At 38.3% G+C, this 24609-nt stretch overlaps 1 protein-coding gene across 7 annotated transcripts in view; it reads right to left on the bottom strand.

Moving 5' to 3' along the window:
• The window catches only part of RHOT1 (ras homolog family member T1), a 90808-nt gene that overhangs the window by 12386 nt on the left and 53813 nt on the right, over positions 1-24609 (bottom strand). For 3 of the 7 annotated variants that reach the window (XM_006154363.1, XM_006154365.1, XM_027774146.1), the window contains exons 9-20: positions 24268-24366; positions 23636-23744; positions 22751-22871; positions 18552-18636; positions 18041-18186; positions 17035-17135; positions 12898-13028; positions 11375-11458; positions 7446-7565; positions 6151-6353; positions 5021-5116; positions 3242-3364 (exon numbers count right to left, since the gene is read on the bottom strand). In XM_006154363.1, coding sequence (XP_006154425.1) covers positions 3242-3364; positions 5021-5116; positions 6151-6353; positions 7446-7565; positions 11375-11458; positions 12898-13028; positions 17035-17135; positions 18041-18186; positions 18552-18636; positions 22751-22871; positions 23636-23744; positions 24268-24366 — 1418 coding nt within the window. The remainder of the gene's footprint in view (positions 1-3241; positions 3365-5020; positions 5117-6150; positions 6354-7445; positions 7566-11374; positions 11459-12897; positions 13029-17034; positions 17136-18040; positions 18187-18551; positions 18637-22750; positions 22872-23635; positions 23745-24267; positions 24367-24609) is intronic. The other 4 variants (XM_006154364.1, XM_006154366.1, XM_006154367.1 and 1 more) reach the window with 3 other exon arrangements.

Raw genomic sequence — 24609 nt, 5'->3', positions numbered from 1 at the left:
AAGGTGATTGCCCTCTCAACTTGCCATCCAGTAACTTCTTCAACTTTTTTACAGGAAAGGGATAAAATGCTGGGGAGCACGGAGGTGAAAGCAGACACATTTTCACTCCTTGGGTGTACTCTTCTTTTCCTTTGGGCCTCCATGTTCGTAACTCTAGACCATATCTAACCCTGAGGTTGTAAACTGTAAGCTTATAAACATGCTTTGTTCTAATTAATACTTTCTACATTTTAAAAATTAATTAATATTCTCTACATATCAGGAAAATTTCACATAAAAATCTTGACTTCCAGGCTCTTACAGAATAAGAAAACCTGACAACAAATGGCTAGAGCTGAGAGGTGGCTGTCTCTTACAGACAGGGGCCTGTCACAGTCCCTGCCTCTCCTTGTTACTTACACTTGGTCACTTTTGTCCACTGACATTATCCATCCAAGCCATTTACACACTCACCTACATCTTGTCATAAACTAGAAACAACTTCAACATGAAACTCCTAAAATTCCTCTCTACTTCTATCACAAAAAATACTCACAGGGATAAAGAAAGAGTTCCTCAAAAGGTACACTGGCTTGCCTACTCATCTTTCTCACTCTCTCTTTCTTGATTAGCAGATGTCAGTGATGGGGTTTCCATTAAATTACTTCCAGTGTAGAGAAAGACATGACAAAATGTCTTGGTTTCTCTTTGAGGATCACTGTATAGAGCAATTTACTAGGAGCATGAGCATCCATTTAATGCACATCTAATCTACTTCATTTGGAAGTTGACTAAAGTGATCTAAAATAAAATTGTCACCAAAGATGCAGACAATAAACAGTTTGCTACTCTGGACAATCAAGAGCCAGAACAGATAATAAATAAATGGTCTGTGATCAGGAACTACTGGGAGCCAAGGTAGACTGACCACAAATAAGACATCAAATAGATCTGACTTCATATTTAGGTAAAATTCCCTACTACATTGGTAGATGAGAGAAATAAGGCAGAAATCATATTCTGATTTTAGAAAAACCCTTCATAAGTCAAAAAGATAAAATGTGGGCTAGATAATAATATACTTTTAATTGATTGAAAAACCCTTTCCCAAGAACTTTAAACCTGTCATTGGGGGGAAAAAGTTCTCTAGTAAAGTACTACAGGGATTGCTTGCTTTAGCTGCTTCCAACCTCTGGGTAGTCAACATTATTTTTTATCAGTAACATTAAAGATAAGACATATCTACCAAATTTAAAATAACACAATGCTGAGAGATAAATATAATGGGACAAATGACGGAAATAATGTTTGAAATGACTGAGCTAAGAACAAATGGATCAAAAAGAATATGACATTTAATAGAGATAAAAATGTATCTACATTTAGATTCAAAGAGCCAAAAATGTTAAATACACAATTAGAGAGAAGGGGATACCTGCCTTAATAGCACTTCATATGAAAAAAATTTTATTTCAATTAACCCCAGATAATCAATACACATCAACCGTGATATGGGGCTGGCTAGAAAGGTAATTCATGCACTAGACAGGCACTGTCCTAACTGGAACATAACTGCTCACTGTCCTGGACTAGTCAGACCATGTCCGGAGCACTGTTATCCACACTTGGTGGCACCTTTTAAAAGGTGCTCTGAAAACCTAAGGGGGCTTTCAGAGGAGGACAACCAGGAATGATGAGGTCATTAAATCATCTAAATTAAGAAAGGGCTGAAAGAAATGGGGATGTTCTACCTGGAGAAGAGAAAATTAGGGGAGACATGATGGCCGTCTTCAAATGTCTGAAGGATTGCTATGTTGAGGAGGGAGTAGAATAGTCGTATGTTGTTCTAAAGGGCAGAACTAAAACTAAAGGAGAGAAAGTTATAGGGAAAACATTTTAGTTTAAAAAAATAAAAGCAAAAGCAAAAACCCTCTCCAACGAGGAAAGCGATCATTCGATAAACAGCACTCTCTCAGGAAGGCTTGCAGGAAGGTATTCTAAAAGGAGGTTAGGCCAGATGAATTCTAGAATCTGTTCCAACTCTAAGATCCCGATACTGGAGCTCCTGAATGTTGTTTGGTTTGAACTAGCCTTGTATTTTTCAGTCAGTCATCATGAGAGAATCTGTCTGGGTTACTAGTTCATAAGATGCCACTCAAAGGACAGAAGCAGAACTACCACCACACGAGTGTAGTGATCCCTTCAAAGCAGACACCTGAGATGGCTGCATTCTTTTTCAGAGATTCTACTATTCAAAACATCACTGAGACTTTTGTAGAATGCCTTCAAGATCAGTTTTTCACTCACATTAAGAAATGGCTTCAGCATTTCACAGTCACATCGGCTCTACTGCTGGTGGACACAAACCATGATCATTCGATCCAGTTGGAGTTTACCCTCAGTGAATGTTCAGTGGTAACCAAAGAGCTGACCTACTTCTAGCCAAAATCTATTATTTAGCTTGATCATGTATCTTGATCAAGCCCAGCTCTCAATGACATTTCTCTTAAATGCTCAAAAAACAAAAAGCTGTTTTGAACAAAGGTAGCATGATCAGAATAAGAATGTAACCTTCCAAGTTCAATGCTTTGAGGGAATATATACATCTAATTTTTTCTCTTTCTTTTACAAAAGCATATTACTTTATAGAAATATTTCACGTTTTCATTCAAATTTTTTTCTTTTCCTTATTCCTCTGAATTCCTAAAGTTGATTATTATCCTCATTCTCGGAAACTATGTTCTTTCAAATATATATTCCAGGTACTTAAAAGTAAAAGTAGATTATGATTATAAATGTTTCAAGAACAGAAAAATTTTCAAAACCTCAATTACTGTTCACATTAGCATGGCTTTAATAAAATATATTAAGCTGGGTATAGTATAACATAATATATTTTATTCGGATCAACATGTTTTTTCCTTTACTATAAAAGTCCTGATTTAATTTTATAACTCACAGCCAGAAGATTTTAATCTCCCTATACCTATGACCTTCTAATATGAAAGATACTTTAACTCCCTCAATGAGAAAAAAAAAACAAAAACCTTTATTTTATGGTTCTCTAAATATACTTATTAATTTAAAACATTATTAAGGATGCTTCCAAAACTAAACATTGTCACCACAGTGAGAATTTTAGTGGAAGTTAGTTGGGCATCAGTCAGCTTGTCTTTGTACTAAGTATCTGTATAATAAATAGCCACTCTTTTCTCTTGTATTTTAACAGAATGCCTGGTACCCAGTAAATAAAGTTAAGAACCTGTTAAGAACTGCAGTGAAGATTTTGTTCTTTACAGATTGCAGCAAGTCTGAGTTGAGGAAGTTCTGACAGATGCAAAATGTACACCTGTTGCAGGTGCACATACAGCGTAACCGGGCATGGCTGCGAAAACACACAGAAGGACAGGAGTTGAGTTCTTACTTACAAATAGGCACAAACCAGGGTGTGCCAACTTAAAAAAAAAAAAAGAGTTAGGCATAAGCAATACTCTTTGTAGAAAGGAAAAGGACAGTATGGGGCATGCTAAAGTTGTGCAGAATTCCACATTTACCAAAAACATAATAAATAGCAATAGCTTCCTCTTCCCTCCCTAGGAAAAATTAGCTAACACTTTTTTGCCTTTTTAGGAGGGAGGATGGAATTATTATTATATGAATTTTAGTGGAATAAATATGCACAGCAATAGATGGCACCCTCATCTAAATTAATAAAAAGAAAAACTGAGTAAGCCATAGCACCCCCCAAAAGGACAATGTTTGCTAGCATTTAAATATCCATTCCCTCTTCCTCCTCCTCCTCCCTCAGCATATACACATACCTGAAACCAGGAAGGAGAAGAGTAACAAATACACAAAAAAGTCAAAAGACGAGTATATTCAACTCTGAGAAGATATGAACAACATCGTCTTTAATTCATCAAGCACCCTGGCTCCCAAGGGAAATCAAAGTGCTTCATAAATTTCCACTTGAACAAAAATACAGGATTAATTTAATCTGCTACCAAAATACAGCAGCTAAGTATGATAGTATGAAATTCTGGGTAAGGAAGTAGAAATCAACAATGGATCCAATTGGAATCAGATATGAAATTTAGGGAAGCTTTCTGACTCCTTTCTGGTTGAGTGGAGTTGCACTAGTTGGTGCCGGCACATGGGACAACCCATTTCACCTCAGCTCTAACTACCAAAGCAGGGGGCCTCCAATGACTGCTCAGTGGCGAGAGCCACCCAGACATACAAAGCCATCACACCACCCACGAAGAAGTACTGGTGCAGAACTCGCCCAGAAGAGCACCACCTGATGAGTAAAGGCCTTCACTTCCTGTACCACCTGAGTACTTTTAGAGGCTTCTCAGTCAAAGGACTGGCCCAATCTGACTTGGCTTAGTTTGTGAGTTCTGATGAGACCACAGCACACGGTGGGATGGTTATGGAGATTAGCAGCATCCCAATGATGCCTAATTCTCAACATGAAGAAAAACAAGAATTAATTAAAAAAAAAAAACTTTTATAAGTTCAAGACACTTTATCCAGCTTGACTTGCGATGATGAACATATCACTGTTACAAAGTCACTGCCAGCTGTCATACTGGAATCCATCTGTTATTTAATAATCTGACTCTTCAACATACACAAGGCTCCACCCACCAAAAAGGAGAGATGCAAGGTATGCTTAGCAACAGGGAGATGCTTCATGAGAAGTAGTTTGGGATTAACCTTGTAAACAAAGTGCCTAGGTATGTACATTTATCATATACACACATACACAAACACACACACGCACATACATACACAAGAATTACAGTAAAATGTTTAAAAGATGCAGATCTAAAAATACAGCTGCAGTTATTTACAAGATTAAAAAAAATTTACATAGTAAAGACGACACCATAATACACAGTTAGGCAATAAGCCTGACCAAGCAGTGCGTTTCTAGATAATTACTAAATGTTAATTATGGCAAGAAAGGAGATTTGGTAATCCTGTAAGAAAATGTCAACAAAAATCCCACAGAAGTCATAAAGAAAAAGTAACTTACAAAGCAGTTTTTAGAAAGACCCAGATTTTTCTCAAATTCTCTATTCTATCAGTGTTGCCCATGTCTCGGGAGAGTCTGTCTCTGTAATGATCCTCTCTGTAGATAACATACACGAGAGTTTTAAAGCAAAGGTAAAACATAAATAAGGTTTTGCTTATCTTATAGTAATAGGAATAATTTGTCTTCTAGTACAAATAGAAATTCAAGGGTTTCTTGCATTTTTAAATGTATTAATTAATGAAATATCAGTAAACTCTGATTTAAAAAATCTGTATACATTAACACATTTCTGAAAACCTCAGTCTTGAATTACAGCAAAATTTGATTATTACTGTATTTTATACTGTATTTTTTATAAGAAAATAATTTAGAAACATAATAGTAAATAGAATAAATGATAAAGTCCAGAGAAACGCACTGCCTGAAATCTATTTTGTTACAAAACAGAATTTATACAAACACACTACTTGAGAATGCCATTAAAAACCATGCAATTTTAAGCCAGTTAGTAAACTACGAAGATGACCACATTATGTGCTTGTGCATATGCATGTATAGATATATAATAAATGTACATGAAATTTGTGGCTCATACACTTAAGGCAAAACATTTATATAGTGGGAATTCCAATTATAACTACTTTTTATAGCACTTAAAAAAAGACATTAAAACATCAACTCAAATATATCCATAATTTTAACATAAATTTATAATATATTTTAGAATCCCATCACATACCCAATGTCAATCAATCAAGAGAAAAAGATAAAAAATGAACTTGATATGAAAATGCCTTATAAACATAAAGCAACATGATGCTAACCCCATTTTATTGTACTTAGACTATTTATTAATGCTGTTGAAGGGTGCTGTTTTATAGTACTATCCAATTAAGATAGTTACAGCCTGCTCAAAAACATAAAAATGTTGTCAAAAGCACTGCTTACATCATTTGGTTATGGTACCCAAACCAAACCCGCATCTACTCAAATTTGTGCCTTCTCATTATGAAGTCTCTTTCTGTTGCTGAACAACTTCTGTGTGACAAACATTCCCCCCTTGTGGCTAATAATGGCATGCAATGTTATGAATCATGCAACATGAAAATGAAGACAGAGCAAGTACTTACGGGTACATAGCCATTGTTGTCAATTTTACAAAGATATCCTTACTGGGTGCATCAGCAGTATTGCAAGTGAAGGCTTGTGGTGGAGGCATTTTGTGTTTCCTGCAGAAATCAGTAGGTGAAATACTATATTCTTGTTTAACTTCATGCAGGTCTGACTTCGCGGCTACGATTAAGCAGGGTATTCTGCTGTCCATAAAGTGTTGCTATGGAATAAAAAATGAAGTAAAAAATCTGATGACAAGTTCCATATTATTTAATGTGAACTAAAAATGTCCTCTGGATAGGCAAAACAATAACAGTTTCAAAGAGAGGAGAAAACAAGCCAAGAGGCAAATACTGGCAGTGGTAGAGGTCAGCTTCTTATAATAAACTGGACCAGGACTACTTTTTTAATATGGGTAGCAAAACAGTCCAATATGGATTGAGATTCACTATAATCTTTTAAAAAATATTTTTAATTAAAAGGACATAACAGTGAAATAAAAGAAATCCATCTAAATTTTTCCATCCTAAAGACTATTTTCATTTTTTCATATTACCTCTACCCCTTAGGCACATGCATTTATCTATATGTTTACATACTTATAGTCTTGCTGGACATAACCGTTTAAAAATGTAACACTGCTTCTTCCATGTCCTTTAGAATTCAAAGTTATTATCTTTAATGAGTGCTTAATATTCCAGTGAACCATCTCCCGTGAATATTTCATTTTTTGCTGTTAGAAGCAATGCTAGAATAAATATGTTCCCTACAGACTGCTCTTTTTTCCTACTGAATTGTGTTAATATCAAAGTAACTGAAACATTTTCCAAGTCTCTGATATATCCCCCCTGCTCTGGCTGTTTTCCTTGTTATAACTGGCAACATTTAATCCACATGCATTCTAACAGCCAAGGAGACTTTCCTTCAATGCAAAAATTCTTAATCAGCGTGCACATCAGTCACGTGTGAGCTAAATAATATATATATGTGTGTGTGTGTGTGTGTATATATATTATATCAAAGATACATATGAAATATATATAATAAAATATATATAATATATATTTATATATTATGTGTGTGTATATGTATATGTATATATATATATATATATACATATACATACATACACTGGGCCTCTACCACTTTCAAATGAAACCAGAATCTTTAGGTATCAGGGTAAAGATGTTAAATATTTTTAAAAGGCTCCACAAGTGACTTCATTGCATTTTTCTGGTTTGGAAACACCACACTACTATTTCATTAAAACTCCAAAAGCCATATTTATTCATAGTCTGTAAGAGCAACAAACCTTAAAAATCCTGGCACAGTATTCAAAGGACTTGGGATTACTGACATCATACACCAGGCATACAACATCACAAATGATCTCGGCCTCAGTCAGAAATTCCGATTCTGAAATATCGTGCAACTTGTAAAAAGAAAAAGACAATGAGAAACATAAGTATCATAATTATTGATCTATAGCTAATATAATGTTTTCATTTCTCAACTGGACTTCCTAATGAAGTGTTAGTTAAACATAACTTTTCTGACCATTTTTGAAGTAAAAAGTGATAAATAAGTGTCTTCTGATTTTGTGGATGAAAATGGTGATCAAGATTCTGTAGAGGGACCAGCAGTTGGTGTAATGGCTCTGTTGCCATTACAGAGCAACAAGTCCCGGACCCGGTGGCTTAAACTCATGCCGGGCACGTGTGCATGTGTGCCCAAGATCCCAAGAGGAGAGTGGAGGAGAAGGGATTGTGCCATGGCTATCCCCCTCAGGGGGTAATTTCTTGCTTTCTGTCTGTCTCTGTCTTTCTGGCGAGCACATGAGCCCTATAGCAAAAACCTCAAAAAAGAAAAAAAAAAAAGATTCTGTAGAGAGCTGCCCCATAGCACAGTGACTAAGTGCAGTGCAGAAGAAGCTGGATCCCTTATGGCCAACCAGGGTTCAAATCTTAGCCCTGGTGGCTTATACACTAGGCATGTATATGTTTGCCCAGGATTCTAATGAGATAAAGAACTGGTGCAAAAAGGATGTGGACTCGCTGGGCTCTGTTAAAGGGCACTTCTCTCTTCTCTCTCCTTCTCTTTCTTTCTCTTGTACGTGACTTGTGTCTTCTGGCATTAAAAAAAGAAAAAAACGCAAAAGATTCTATAGAAGCTAACATTTAGTGAGTGGCTATGAACACTGGACAGGTCCTTTATATACACTGTCTCCTTTACAAGGAGATAGGTTAAAAAGATTAAGTTCACTGCAAAAGATACTACATCGAAGAAGTCATCAGGCTAAAAATGTGAGCCCAGATATGGTTCCCAAGTCTCTTTTTCTTCCTATCATACCATCTTTTCTCCCCATTACTCAAGAACACAACACAAATGACTTTTTAGACTAATGTAATCACCTACTGATTTCAGTGTTTATTTTAAAACCTCTTAAAGCAATATCCCATCCTGGGCCAGGAGGTGATGCAGCGGTTAAGGTGCTAGAGTCCCTCACAGCGGACCACAGTTTGAGTACTGGACCCAACAGACTGAAAATCACTCTGGGCGTGTGTACATGTGTGCCCAAAATCCCAGGAGGAGATTGGAGGAGAAGAGACTGCATTGTGGCCATTCCCCCTAGAGGGTGACTTCTCACTTTCCCTCTCAATGTCTCTGTTTCTTTCCAGCAAGCATATGTGCACTATGGCAAAAACCTTTTAAAAAAAAAGAAATATCCCATCCTGTGACATAGTAAGGATCTAACAAGAACTCAGTACTCAGTTACTTAAGATACACTGTCTTTGTTGTGAAGATGAAAGGGGAAGGGTTAAGTGACTCAATTAGTTCCAAACGAAACACTACCATAGTATGTGTAATCAGTGATAAGAAAGGTATTGTTAAAATTATTTTATTTAACTTTATTTATTTGTTTATTTATTTAAATTTGACTAGAGAGGGACGGAGTGAGTAAGTGAGAGAGATTGAGAGAGAGAGAAGGAGAGAAAGTGAGCTGTCAGGTCTGAGACTCAAACCATGCTCACCCACGTGGGAGTCCAGTGCCCTAAACAGCCATGCCACCTGCCAGCCCTGACAAGAAAGGTATTAATCAGCTAAGAATAGAGAATACAAAAATAGGAAAGTTAATAGTCAATAATATTAACTGAGTACCCAATATGTATAATTATACTTATGGAGAAAAACAGAAAACAAAAAGATTTAGTAAGAAACTAACAAACTTTTATCACGAATGATAAAATTCAGGGCCAGTGTGGTGTGGTGGTTTAGGTGGCTGGAACCCTACATGGCTGAACATGCAGTTCCAAGTCTTGGGTTCTGCAGCTTGAGAAATACACTGGGTGTGCATGTGCACCCAAAATCCCAAAGGAAGGGAGACATGGAGGACGGATTTCAGTGTGACATTTCCCATAGCAAGGGGGATACTTTCTCACTTTCCCTCTTTGTCTCTCTTCAGCAAGTATATATTTACTCTGGCAAATTAAAAAAAGAGAGAGAGAATAAGTTGAAAATTCAATGTGATCATCTGGCAAAATAAATTATTCCTGAAAAGAAAAGGAAAGAGAATAAACAACCTCTAGTACCTATGATTTGTGAAGAGCATCTTGTATCAGCTAACAAAATAAGAAACTCAGGTTTGGGGCCAGTAAGTGGAAAGGTGGTTAAGACGCCGGACTCCCACATGGCTGACCATAGTTTGAGTCCTGGACCTGGAGGCTTGCTTTCTTACTTATCCTTTCCCTGTCTCTCCGGTCAAATTAAAAAATAACAACAAATAATATTAAATAAGTAATTGTTTAAAAAAAAAAGAAACTCAGGCTCAGAGAAAGTAAGCCAGTTGCCCATGTCAATAACTAATTAATGATGAACCAGGATTGAAAACTATATCTGGCTGGATCCAAGGACAGCATAGAACCTCTTCAAATTGTATGTCCTAGTATCTTTTCAGTCAGACACTCCTTTCATACATTTTTCAGGCTAACACATATGATTAAATATAATCCTCTCTGCTAAATAATCTTGATTCGTATTTTAGATAAACTACCAAGCAGCTGGTACCAGCAGTTGGTATAATGGCTATGTCGCTGGATTCCCATGTAGTCTTTCTGGCAAGTGCACATGCCCTATAGCAAAAACCACTCAAAAAAAAGATAAACTACCAAGCAGCAGAACTGTTATCATAATAACTTCTAAAAAACAGCAGAGAAAACATTTTTTCAATAGAAGTGGAAGTAAGAGTAATTAATAAATTAAAGGGGGAGTTAAGAGGCCAGCAGTAGTGAGGTGGTAAAGGTGCTAGATTCCCACATGGCTGACTATGGCTCAAGTCCCGGAGCTGGTGTCTTGCTTTCTTTTTTTCCTCATTTTTTTTGGAGTTTTTTTGCTTGCCAGAAAGACAGAGAGAGACAGAGAGATAGAAAGTGAGAAATCACCCCCCAGGGGGGATGGCCACGCCACAATCCCTTCTCCTCCATTCTTCTCTCGGGATCTTGGGCAGGCACGCATACGCGCCTGGCCTGAGTTTAAGTCACCGGGTCCGGGCCTAGAAGCCTGGGAGTCCAGCGTCATAGCCATTACGCTAACTGCTGGTTCCTCGGTGGCTTGCTTTCTCACTTCCCCTCTCTCTCTGTCTCTGGTAAGCACACATGCCCTATAGTAAATTAAAAATTAATAATAAATAATAAAATTAAATGAATACTTCTGTAAAGAATAAAAGGGGGAGTTACATTTTTTTCTTTTTTCAAAGTTTTTGCAATAGGGCATGTGTGCTTGCTGCAGATAAAAAGAGAGGAAAAGTGAGAAATCACTCCCACCGCCATAGTGATGACCATACTGCAATGCCTTTTCCATTCTCCTCTCGGCATTTTGGGCACACATGCACATGCACCTAGTGTGATTTTCAAGATGCCAGGTCTGGGACTCAGACTTCAATCAGCCATTTGGGAGTCCAGTGCTGTAACCACTAGGCCACCTGCTAGCCACCCCCATTTTTATTCTTCTAGTGTGATATAGATAACATACAATTAAGTGCACAAATAGATGAACGTTTACCTACGCCCATGTAATCACCACACAGATCAAAGGAGTAAAAATTCCAATAAATAAACCAGGTTTGGGGAAAAAAATCACATGCAAGTTCTCATACAATCATTAAATTAAAGCCAGTTTTTTTCCAGTGTCATTTTTAAAAAAATGTATCTATTAATGATCTTTGTATGTCACAGAATTTCTTACCAACAAGTATTTCTCTTGTCCGTATACATAAACAGTGTTAATTGCATAATAAGATTTATGATCATCCCGAATTTTCTTCTGCCTCTGAAAATAGAACCAAAAACAACAATATTTACAGTAAATTACAGTAACTAGCTTTCAGCAACACACCCACACAACTCCTCTGTGTGTATGTGGTTGTGTTACAAATAAAAGGGCATCTTTCCCTCAACAGATATTACTGATTGGTTCAAAAAAGATACTGATTTAATATTTCTTAGTTGTTGGGGTCTAAGACAAAAGACACATTTGTTCTGCATAAAGTGAAAGCAGTAGCTGAAAGAAGTAAATTATATTACTGACAGTATATTCTAGAGCCACCTGCTGGCAATTCTCATTATACTATAATGTTGTCTGATAGAAGACTCATCTGGAAATATGTCAGTCCTCTTACTCAAAGCAGTAGTGAGAACTAGATATCTGTATTCAATTAAAAATACTGGAGTCAACAGGTGGCGTGGTGGTAAAGGTGCTGGACTCCCACAGGGCCGACCATAGTTTGAGTCCTAGAAGTGGTGGCTTGCTTTCTCACTTTCTCTCTCTCACTCTCCCTCTCTCTCTTACTGTCTCTCTGGTGAGCATGCATGTCCTACAACAAATTAAAATAATAATTATAATAAATTAATAAACTTTAAAATATATATATATATTTTTTTTGTGCATTTATTTCATGCTAAAGACTATTAGGACTGTTCAAATGTGTAGCCATTTCATCCCCATCTAAACACTGGCTTAAAAAAGACAAATGAAGCCAGCCAGTGGTGAGATGGTTAAGGCAGCTGGACCCCCATATAGCTGACTATGCTGTTCAAATCCCAGATTCAGCAGCTTGAAAAATACACAGGGTGTGTGTGCATGTGTGTGTGCGCCCAAAACGAGGGAGAAATGGAGAAGAAAGGAATGCAGCATAACCATTCCCCATGAAGGGTACATTCTTATCCCCCGCCCCCTTTCTGTCCCTCTATACCAGAACACATGCCCTCTGGCAAAAATTTAAAAAAATAAAAAGACAAATAATAGTAACACTAATGAAACAGAGACACTTCAACAAGATTACTGCTATATTTACATTGTACTTTATTAATTTAATACTGTGTGCATAGGTCCTGAGTTATAGTAATCATCTAAAAAGGTTAATGGGTTTGAAAAAGTTGTGTAAACTCATTACTATAAAAATTCATAGAATAGGGAACCAGCAGTTAGCGTAATGGCTATGTCGCTGGATTCCCACGTAGTCGACTGTGGTTTGAGTTCCGTACCTGGTGGCTTGGAACTCACGCCGGGTGCGTGTGCATGCGTGCCCAAGATCCCGAAAGGGGAATGGAGGAGAAGGGATTGCGGCGTGACCATCCCCCTTGGGGGGTGATTTGTCGCTTTCTGTCTCTATGTCTCTCTCTGTCTGGCGAGTGCACGTGCCCTATAGCGAAAACCTCTCAAAAAAAAAAAATTTGTAGAATAAAGTTTAATTTTCTGAGAACTCTCACCATTAAGTTTCTTCCAAGAAGCGACTGAAGAACTCCACTTTTCCCACAGTTTTTCATTCCAATTACATTACATCGGAACACATTTCTTTGAGTCTGTTTCTTCTGCAGGTCTATCTTTTTATCTCTTGTTACTAGAAAGAAAGAAAGAAAAAAAATCCCACTGAATAGGTACCATGTAGATTGACTGGTGCTCCAACTCCACCTTATTTAAAACAGGGCACTGCTATTTATCACTTTTATGAAGTGCTTGATCTGCAAACAAACACACTGTACTGTGGTCAAGCTGTATGTGAATAAAGTATTAAATAAAAGCAGTGGGGCTCACTTAGTGGAAAAGATACATTTCTGAAAGCTGACCGTAATGTGAATTTCAGCCTTCTAGCAAATACTCATCTCTTGATAAAATCAGTTCAGTAGTATATCTTCATTTAAAAAAAAAAAAAACCTCAAAAATGAATGAAAATTACATTTGATATAGCCAACATTGAATCCCATGTATTTCTTTCTGTAATACATCACTGTCATAAATTATGAACTAAAAGATGCTTTTACAAATCTGTACTTCCTTGGAACTGGATCAAAAAGGGGGAAAGAAACATATGCAGCCTGGGATTAACTGGTCTTTGAAATATCATTCTGTAAAAGAGGTGAGAAAACAATGCTGTCTCATCAGGACAATGGAGATCTCTTCCTGATTCAAAGAGATTTCTTTAATCTGTACCCAAAGGTCCAGCCATGAAGACCTCATCAGAGGGATTACTGACAGTAGGAAAAAAATGGAAAAAGGGTAAAAATATACAGTAATTACGGGACAGTTAAATAAATTATAGAACATCCATATATCAACACACTATTTAACTATAAAGGTATATAAAATTATACTTATTGATATAGGAGGATGGCTACAATACATTGCTGCATGAAAGAAATAGCCAACTAACGATTAGTTTCTCCCTTTCTGGTGAAATAAAATACTGCCTAACTGAATATTTTAAAGGGTACATGTTCTGATAATTTAAGAAAGTCTAGTAGGTGACGCAGTGGTTTCGATGCTGGACTTCCACGTGGCCAACCATGATTTGAGTTCTGGACCTGGACGCTTTAAAATCAAATCAGGTGCATGTGCCTGTGCACGCATGCCAAAAATCCCAGGTGAAGAATGGATTGCGGTTTGGCCAACCTCCCAGGGAGGGTGAATCTTCACTTTTCCTCTCACTGTCTCTCTGTTGAGTGCACAAGCCCTATGGCAAAAACCTTTATTTTATTTATTTATTTTTTTAAGAGAGATTTTTTGTTATAGGGTGCATGTGCTTGCCGGAGAGACAGAGAGAAATCACTCGGTGGGGGAGAGGGGAAGGTCATGCCCAATGCTTTCTTCCCCATTCTCCTCTCAGGACTCTGGGCACACACACATATGCTTGGCATGAGTTTTAAGCTGCTGGGTCTGGGACTCGAACCACAGCTGACTACATGGGAGTCCAGTGATGTAACCAATTTTGCCATCTGTTGGTCCCTCAAAAACCTTTTTTTTTCTTGAGAAATTTTTGCCAAAGGGCTTGTGCACTCGCCACAAAGACAGAGAGAAACAGAGAGACAGAAATTGAGAAATCACCCCCTGGGGGGATGGACACACCGCAATCCCTTCTCCTCCATTCTCCTCTTGGGATCTTGGGCACACACACACATGTGACGAGCGTGAGCTTAAGCCACCAGGTCCAGAACTCGAACCGCGGTCAACTCTGTGGGAGTCCAGCGACATAGCCATTATGCCAACTGCTGGTCCTGCAAAAACCTTTAAAGAAAGAAAGAAAGGAAGGAAGGAAGGAAGGAAGGAAGGAAGGCAGGCAGGCTGTTTCTGAAGCCAGCTGGTGGTACACTGGTTAAGTCACCAGATTCCCACATGACCAACCATGGTAAGAGTCCCAGACTCTGTGGCTTGAAAATCATGCCTGGTGCGTGTGCATGTGTATGCCTGCCCAAAACCCTGAGGGGAGAATGGAGAAAGAATTGTGGCATGGCTTTTCTCCCTGGGGGGTGATTTTTCACTTTGCTTCTTTTTCTGTCTCTCTCTGGAGAGCTTATGCGCCTTATGGCAAAAACCTTATATAAAAAAATCGAAACAAAAGAAGGCTGTTTTCTTGTGCTATCACTTCTGGTAAGATGTGGTAGACTTTCCACCAAACGAAACATAAGAAACTTTTGAATTGATCAGTTGCCTCATTTCTTACTTCCGTACCTATGGGTTTTATGTGGAGATGCTGCTTGGCAAGAATGTCTGGAAAGATTTATTAATAAAGAAAAAGATTACAGGGATCAGCAGATAGTATCATGGTTATGTTGCTGGACTCCCACATGGCCAACCACGGTTCAAGTCCCAGACCTGGAGGCTTGAAACTCACGCCAGATGTGGGAGAATGGAAGAGAAGGGACTAGGGGTGGCCATCCCCTCTAGGGGGTGATTTCTTGCTTTCTGTCTCTGTGTTTCTGTCTCTCTGCTGAGTGTACGCATCCCATAGCACAAGTCTCTCTAAAAAAAAAAAATTATTACAGAGTGTCTCTCTCTGGAGAGCTTATGTACATTTAGTTAGTTAGTTAAAGATGAAGGTCACAGGATGGTGTAATGGTTATGTTGCTGGACTCCCATATAGTTGATCATGGTTTGAGTCCTGGACCCAGTGGCTCTGAAACTCACACATGCCAGGTACATGTATGTGCATGCCCAAGATCCCAAGTGGGAATGGAGGAGAAGGGATTGCGGCGTGACCATCTCCCCTGGGGGGTGATTTCTTGCTTTCTATCTCTCTGTCTCTCTGGCAAGTGCACGTGCCCTATAGCAAAATTCTTTCTAAAAAAAAAAATCAAGATCATGTTAATAGGCACTGTGCTTTTTTTTTTAAAAAAAGATGTAATTATTGGGAACCAGCAGTTAGCGTAATGGCTATGTCGCTGGACTCCCACGTAGTCGACCGCGGTTCGTGTCCCGGACCCGGTGGCTTAAAACTCACGCCGGGCGCATGTGCGTGCGGGCCCAAGATCCCGAGAGGAGAATGGAGGAGAAGGGATTGCGGCGTGACCATCCCCCCTGGGGGGTGATTTCTTGCTTTCTATCTCTCTGTCTCTCTCTGTCTGTCTGGCGAGCGCACGCGCCCTACAGTGAAAAATCTCTCCAAAAAAAAAAAAAAAGAGAAGTAATTATTTAATTCCATTTGTTATTGTTATTTTTTAATTTGATCAGAGAGAGAGAGGGAAAGTGAGAAAGCAGGTCACCAGGTCGGGGACTCGAACCATGGTCGGCCATGTGGGAATCCAGAGCCCTTATTTAGCACACCACCTGCCAGCCCTAATAGGTATTGTTTTTAATGTTTAAAGAAAATTAAAATGCACAACAAACTGGTAAATCCTTAAATGCCCAAAGCTCTTCTTTATTTTAATAAGTTTAGTAACCCTAGGGAGCAGACTAAATAAGCAAAATCTTCAGTTTTTCCTTTTTTATACACAATAACATCAAGCTCAAAACAAAACAAATGACCAAGCCACGAGGCAAACTAATAGACAAGGAAGATTAATAAAAATGAATTTATTTTGCCCTTTGTTACTTATCAAGATTTTTTAACAAAATTACTCATTTATTTTATTTATTATTATTTCAAGTTTGTTATAAGGCATGTGTACTCACCAGAGAGAGAGAAAGAGCGAGAAAAGTGAGAAAGCAAGCCACCAGGTCCGGGACTTAAACTATGGCCAGCCCTGTGGGAGTCCAGCGCCTTATCCGCCACACCACTTGCTGGCCCCTATTTTTGAAAGTGAAGTCTTGGGACCAGCAGTTGGGATAATGGCTATGTCACTGGACTCCCATATACTCGACTGCAGTTTGAGTCTCAGACCCGGTGGCTTAAACTCACACCGGGCGCATGTGTATGTGCGCCCAAGATTCCAAGAGGAGAATGGAGGAGAAGGGATTGCGGCATGGCCATTCTCCCTGGGGGGTGATTTCTCGCTTTCTGTCTCTCTGTCTGTCATTCTGGCAAGCACACATGTTCTATAGCAAAAACCTCTCTCAAAAAAAAAAAAAAAAAAAAAAGTGAAGTCTTAAAAAAATGTTTCTAATCACAAGCTGAACAGTGTCCAGATACTTACCTGTAATGGCTGAAGCTTGAGATTCTTGTTCTGTCAATATTGAATAACCGAGATAGCCCAAATACTCTAGGCACCGCTGTACATCTAAATAGGTTGTGAGTCTAGGAACAAAAAGAGTTTAAAATTTATAAAGTTCCTAATGAACAGTTAGATAGCAGAAAAAAATTCCAACAGTTCCAAATATTTTATCCACTAGACTCAGAAAACCTATCAGGCTGTTTTATTTCCCATATGCTCAGTCATGGCTTTTCCTACACCACTGCCTCTACCTACTCAGAGAAAACAAACCCACAGAGATAAGCAGTGAGCAGCTGGTAAACTCTACAGTATGAGTACTTCATATTATTATATGCATCCCAAGTTAGTATACAATGCCCTGTAAATACTGGCTACTTGAGGATTTAATAATTAAACAAACCTGAAAAGTTTTAACAAAGGTACAAGAGTAATAGAAAAGCACCTGAAATTAACTTTTATTAAGTATCTGAAAAAAAAAAAAATCTAATGTTGAGAAAGTTGATCTCACTAAGGCTAAATCAACTATGTCATTATGCAAGACCAGAGGATTCCCTTAATACCTTAGGGTACAATTGTTAACCATGCTTTAACTAGGTTATAGACAAACCTTCACTAAGTTTTAGTAAGAGTTCATTAACAACAAAAAATAAAAAAGTCTTCCCTATCAAGCAAATATGCTTCTCCCTATATTTTGAAGAACTGTTTAATAGCAATGACTCTGATCAACCAAAAAGTATGAACATTTGGTTCAGTTTTGATATAATAAGACTTATTACTGTTTCCCTGCACAACAGCCAAAAGAAAACAAATCCTATTGAACATAAACGGTCCTTTCTTCGAGATAATTTATAGCAGCACTATAAATCCTGCTTAGAGACAGTTATAATTGAAGCATTTACTAAGACGTGACAAACTGAAAAAAATGACGAATGTAACACACCGTAATTTTAAACTAGTAACTAGAGGAAGAGGTGAGCTCTATACTCACGTCCATTGGGAAAGGAATCCCTGGTAGGTTATCCAGCCTCTTTCATTTGTACAAACGGTGTTGTTGACATCTGGTCCCCAAGGTATGTAAGGGAAAACTTTAAATAAATCTTTAAGCTCATCAGGTGACAAAGCACAGTCTCTGTCCTGAGGATACACAAGAAAGTATACATGATACTCAGATATCTAAGAGAATAATTCCCTAACACAAAAGCCCCCAGTCTAGAAAGCTATATTTCTAAAAGCTAACAAGTGACCAAAAAATTTTACATTTACAATTTCTCATATGTATATATGACAAAATATGAGCTTATCACAAATTAGATGTTTTCCTCCAGAGAAGACAATGAAAATAAAGAGCAGGTAACATTTTGGCTAGCCTAATTCAAAGAGTTCGAGCGATTTGGGGCTACATGATATAGGATGTATCCCACAGCTAAAGGAACAGAGTTCACTCATTTACAGAAAAATATTTTACCATATATCATGTAAAACTGCAAGTAAAAGCTTACCAAATCATGTTTGTCAAAGGTGCTTTGGAGAAACAAATATGCATGATGATTTAATTCAGTAGTGCAATCAGGAGGTATTTTTAGCCTGTCAATGAAAAAAATTAAAGAGTAAAGTAAATCATTAATCAAAAAAAATTTTTTTTGGAGAGGTTTTTGTTATAGGGCGTGTGCGCTCACCAGACAGACAGAGGGAGACAGAGAGACAGAAAGCGAGAAATCACCGCCCCCAGGGGGGATGGCCACGCCACAACCCCTTTTCCTCCATTCTCCTCTTGGGATCTTGGGCACACACTCACATGCGCCCGGCGTGAGTTTAAGCCACTGGGTCTGGGACTCAAACCACGGTCGACTACGTGGGAGTCCAGCAACATAGCCATTACACCAACTGCTGGTCCCTCATTAATCAAATATTAAAATTTGACTTAAGAAACAAATATAAAACTATTAGTCTTTTTGTGAGATGACATTATTTACTAATCTAACTTCACTGGAGCCATTTAAAGTTTCCCAGGCAGGTGGCATGGTGGTTTAAGGTGCTGAACTCTCAAGGGTCAATACCAGTTTGAGTCCTGGACACGGTGGCTTGAAAACCACACTGGGCATGTGTGCATATGTGCCCAAAATCCCAAGAGGAGAGTGAAGGGGCTGCAGTGTAGCCATTCCCTGTGAGGGTGATTTCTCACTTTCCCTCTCTGTCTCTCTCCAGCAAGCACATGTGACCTATGGCAAAAACCAAGGAGAAAAAAAAAAACTTTCCCAGGCAAAGTCTCTGGAGTGCTTATAACATTCTTGAATAGAGTTATAATAACCCTTATTTCAAAATGACACATTGTTTTCTTAAATATAAAAGGGTAGGTTGAAATAAAAATTTTACAAACAATACTACACTGTATGAGTTTGTTTTTCCTATAGACAAACTGTAAATCATAATTATGGACTTTATATTAATGTCAATACAGCAATGAGTTGAAAATGATGTGAAGAGGGCTGGTCCCACAGCACAGTGCTTATGAGAGCCAGATCCCACATGGCCAACTGCGGTTTGAATCCTGTCCCTATGGCTTGAAAAATGTGCTGGGTACATGTGTGCGCATGCCTAAAATCCTGATGAGAAGGTGCAAGGGAGGAAATAGGACTCTAGATGACCATGCCCCCTTATGGGGGTGCTTTCTCTCTCTCTCTCTCTCTCTGGTGAGTACAATGCCCTCTAGCAATTACAACAAATTATAAACTGGAAAATGATGTGAAGAAATGCTATTTCTGCCCAAATTGACCCTTTTGAACCATGCTAAATTCAGTTTAGTAAACATTAATCAAATGTACTAAATTAGGTACAAGAGAGACAAGAAAAAGACAGGTTCCTTACTTCTAAGGGACCACACTTAAGTGGGCGGTGAACTACAAACAGATCTTAACAGAATGAGGCAAGTGCTGAGTGTGGGTTAGCTAAGGATGCTAGGGGAGCCCACATGAAAGGCGACATCTCGCATCTCTAGCATGGGGGTAGGAAGCTATCAATGCTGCCAAGAGATTCTGTCACTTGAACTAAGACTTGAAAGATGAGAGGCCTCAATTAGGTTGGAGAGTTGGGGAGGGAGTGAAAACAGCATGAGCAAAAGTCTGCAGTAGGAAATCGTGTATGTCTGATAGACTATAAACAGTTTGGTCTTTCCTTCTAGCACGAAGGCAGGGGTGAACATGAACACCGCAGATGATGACTAGCATATGAAGAAGCCTGGGCTTCACCCGTGTCTTGAAGGGAAGGGACACAGCCAAATCTGGATTTGTATACCTACTAATCTAGTAGCAATGCGAAGGACAGAGGCAGACAGACTCAAGTGGTGACTTTAGGGGACTATTTTGTAGAAAATTAAAGACAGTAAAAAGAAACAGCAAGAGATAATTAATGTAAGCCACAAGGCCACAGAGATGGAGTTGCTGTTGACTGTCGTACTAAAGGAAATGATGAACACAATCGCCTACAAAATGTACCCACTTCGATGGCACAGAAAACTTGATGAAAGTGTCCAAATTCACATTCAGTATGTATTTACTGAAAAATATGGCAAATGGAGGGCCTGGTGTGGTGGTTAAGGCACTGGTTTCCTACATGGCTGATCATGGTTCAATCCCAGATCTGGTGGCTTGAAAAATCAAGCTGGGAGTGTGTGTACTCCCAAAATCCCAACAGGAGAAAGGAGAAAGGATTGCAGTGTGGCTATCCACCCTGGGGAGGGGGATAATTTCTCACTGCCTTTCTGTCTCTTTCTGGTGAGCACACATGCCATTTGCCAAAAAAATTTAAAAAAAAAAGGGGGGGGGGAACCTTGAGCCAAGATTTAGTCATTTAGACAAGGAAAGTTTCAATTCAGAACTGATTAATGGACCAGGAATTCAATCGGAAAATAAACTGCTTCCTTGATGACTAGGAAGAAGGAAACAACAAAGTCTCTCTTGAAACATTAAATACACAGCTGGAGCTACTAAAAATAAACAAATATGCTAAGATAAAAAGGACACCATGAAGGTAATGTGACACTGAAAAAGTGAAGAAAAAGGGCCAAAGGCTCAAGGGCCAGATCTTAGGAAGCCACATCCCTGAAAAATTAACTTCCCTGGGCTACAGAAGAAGCACCCTGTGGCAAGGCAATTTCCAGTTTGGGAGTGATGCTAGGCCCATCTTTAAACAAGTAGAATTTTTTAAAAAGAATCATGCTATTTAACTTTATCTATTATTATTACTATTTTCCAGTTTGTTCAGAGAGAGACAGAAAAAGAGGGAGAGGGAAAGTGAGAAAGCAAGCCACTAGATCCAGGACTTGAACCATGGTTGGCCAGGTGAGAGACAGTCCAGCGCCTCTAACCACCACCTGCTGGCCCCAAACAAATAGAATTTAAATGTAGCATTATCAAAGGAAAAGTACTACAAATAGACTGGTTGTTTAGAAAAAATATTCAAGGGACCAGCAGTTAGCGTAATGGCTATGTCGCTGGACTCCCACGTAGTCGACCGCGGTTCGCGTCCCGGACCCGGTGGCTTAAAACTCATGCCGGGCACATGTGCGTGCGTGCCCAAGATCCCAAGAGGAGAATGGAGGAGAAGGGATTGCGGCATGGCCATCCCCCCTGGGGGGGTGATTTCTCGCTTTCTGTCTCTCTGTCTGTCTCTGTCTGGCGAACGCACGCGCCCTATAGCAAAAACCTCTAAAATAAAAAAAAAAAAGAAAAAATATTCATTTTATTCTGAGCTAACAATGGGTTATAAAACAGAGGGAAGAAAAGTAATGAGAAGAAAAAACAATTAAAGAATATATTTCAAATCTTTTGATTTCAAAAACAAGTTTGTCTAGCATCTTTTTTCTCCTTTCCCAGTAAAATGAATTTTAAGAGATACTTGTACTCTCCATGAGAAGGAAAGATTATTTTACTTTGAGGGAACATTTGGCAATTTCTGGACACAGTTTTGTTTTGTTTTGGAGAAGTTTTTGCTATAGGGTGCATGCGCTTACCAGAAAGACACAGAGAGAGAAACAGAAAGCGAGAAATCACCCCCCCAGGGGAGATGGCCACGCTGCAATCCCTTCTCCATTCTCTTCTAGGGACCTTGGGCACACGTGCACACGCACCTAGTGTGAGTTTAAGCCACCCAGTCCAGGACTCAAACCATAGTCAAGTACATGGGAGTCCAATGACATAACAGTTACACCATCTGCTGGTCTCACTGTTTTGTTTCTCCCAATTTGAGAAAGAGGTGTTACTTGTATCTAATGATATGCTAAATATCCTATAATGCACAGCCAGCCTACATAACAAAGAATTATCTGGTCTAAAATGTCAGTAAAGCCAAGGTTGAGAAACTCTTCTATAAACCTTTGCTCTAATTCTAAATAATTTCTGAGTAGTATGAAACCTACCAATCTGTATGCTGAATAAAACTTAAAAATACTTGGCAAGTGGCCCCACTAGTGCCAACCTACACTCACCTGGGAAAGGTTCTGGGTTTGTGTCAAAGGACCTCCCTGAGCACAAAAGAAAGAGGGCCCCACTCATGAGAACCATGATCTGGGCCTGATGTGGCTGGAGACAGACTGTGGCATAAAGACCCCTTCGGAAGTACCCCTCTCTCTCTGAAGAAATAAATAAACTAAAAGCAAAAATACTTGGCAAGTGAAATCAATTAGGAAGTCAAAGGTACATACAGGGGGAATAAATATTCAGGTGTCAAGTCCAGATCATCATCATAACCAAATCGACGGAGCACAGTCCAAGTAGTTTCGTGTCTCCCTCTCTGGATAAAAAGTGTGTGTAAAAACAGAAAACCTGAAATAAAGTAAATTAGTGAGTATAGCTGCTGTGCGGAAGGGGACAGAGTTGCACAGGAGAACAGCACACAATACGTAATGGCAAGAGCTAGGTAGGGGAACACCTGTATACTAGTTTTGCATAATAATGTGAAAACAACAAAGTTCGAAGTGTCTGGATGAGCAGAGCTGACTTCAGAGTTGTTTCCCGTTCTATACATAGCTCAACAAGAAAGAGCAACGGAAGAAAGCGCTAAAGACACGACCCAAGGACTACATTGACATTCACGTAGTTCTATGATAGAAATAAGTGAAGATATCTGATTAATGTTCGGGTTTACTCTTACAAGGGAAAATTCTGGACTTTAATTACATTTCTTCTTTCACTGTGATTCTATAATATATTCTATGGAGAATATGCTACACTTGGCAAATTCAACTTGTGGATAAAATTCCATAAACCAATTTCTATTTAAAGGCTACTTTCAGGTAGGAGGAATTTTATGTGAAACTTGTTTGTTCCAAATATCTCCTTTCCTGAGATGGACTTTTGCATCCCTGAAATCCAAGTAATTTTTCTACCTCTCATTTTTACTACCTGTCGTGATAATAATTCCCAACAATGCCCTGTCTGTTTCAACTGTTAAATATCCAAATCAGATATTGAACATTATTAGTAATTACCAGCATTTCCTTTAAGTGTAAATAATGCTATGAAGACTTCCACCTTCTGCCAAATTTTGAAAATATTAAGTTCAAAAGGGGAAAACACCATCTACTCACCTTTAAGTGTTAATCCACTGTCAGCTACACCATCACTGATGTGTTTTCTCACTACATTCTTGACATCTTCCAGAGCTTGAGGAGCTAATGGAGTGTTGAAGCAAATTCTCTAACAAAGAATGTAAAAATGAATTTAAAAATAAATCAACATTAAAGCCACAAAAATATAAAACAATAATCTACAAAGCAATATTAAATCAGACTCACAACCAAAACAAATTTTAAATTAGGATAGTCTCTGCTCTGTATTACTTAAGTAAAACAGTCATACTTAGAAGGAAAGAAACTTTTCCAACTCCTCTCATCCTGTTTCTAAAACAGAGGGCTCTTTGTACAGCTATGTTACACAAACCAAGAAAGCAAAATAATTCAGAGTTCAGACTTCAAGTCATCCTTAATACAACCATTGTATGTCATGAAATGAAACTATCAAAGAGACTTCTCAATTCCTAGGCATAGAAGAATTTTATACTCTAAGGAAAGGCTTAAAAATAGTTTGATATGAAAGATGGTTTTATACGAAAAAGATACATATTTATTGACATCTCACCATTTAAGCTAATGATTCTTTACAGATTTTATTAGCAAAGACAGACAAAAATATGCAAATATCTCAAATAAAAAACAGCTACCTGAAAGAAGTTGAGTTCAGCATCATTGAGAGTACCATCATTATCTTGATCAGATATCTTAAATATACGAGTAAGGGCTTTTATACAAGCTGGTTTCATCTATAAACCAATGAGAAAAATAACAACTGTTTTAATTAAAATAAGATTTAAAACATGATTTTTATGAGTAAGGCTGGGTATAATTCTGATTGTTTTCATAAAACATTAAATACATGAAAAAAGAACTGAAGCAAAGCCATTTACCTTTTAAAAATTGTTTAACTTTGCTATTATCATTATTATTATTATTATTTTCAAATGCTTACAGGTGTGCTCACCAGAGAGCGAGAGAAAGAATAAGTG

Source organism: Tupaia chinensis, unplaced genomic scaffold (assembly GCF_000334495.1).
Source record: "Tupaia chinensis unplaced genomic scaffold, TupChi_1.0 Scaffold000407_1, whole genome shotgun sequence".
Lineage (NCBI taxonomy): Eukaryota > Metazoa > Chordata > Mammalia > Scandentia > Tupaiidae > Tupaia > Tupaia belangeri.
Note: the sequence above shows the minus strand (reverse complement) of the source record. Positions and strands in the feature narration are given on the sequence as shown.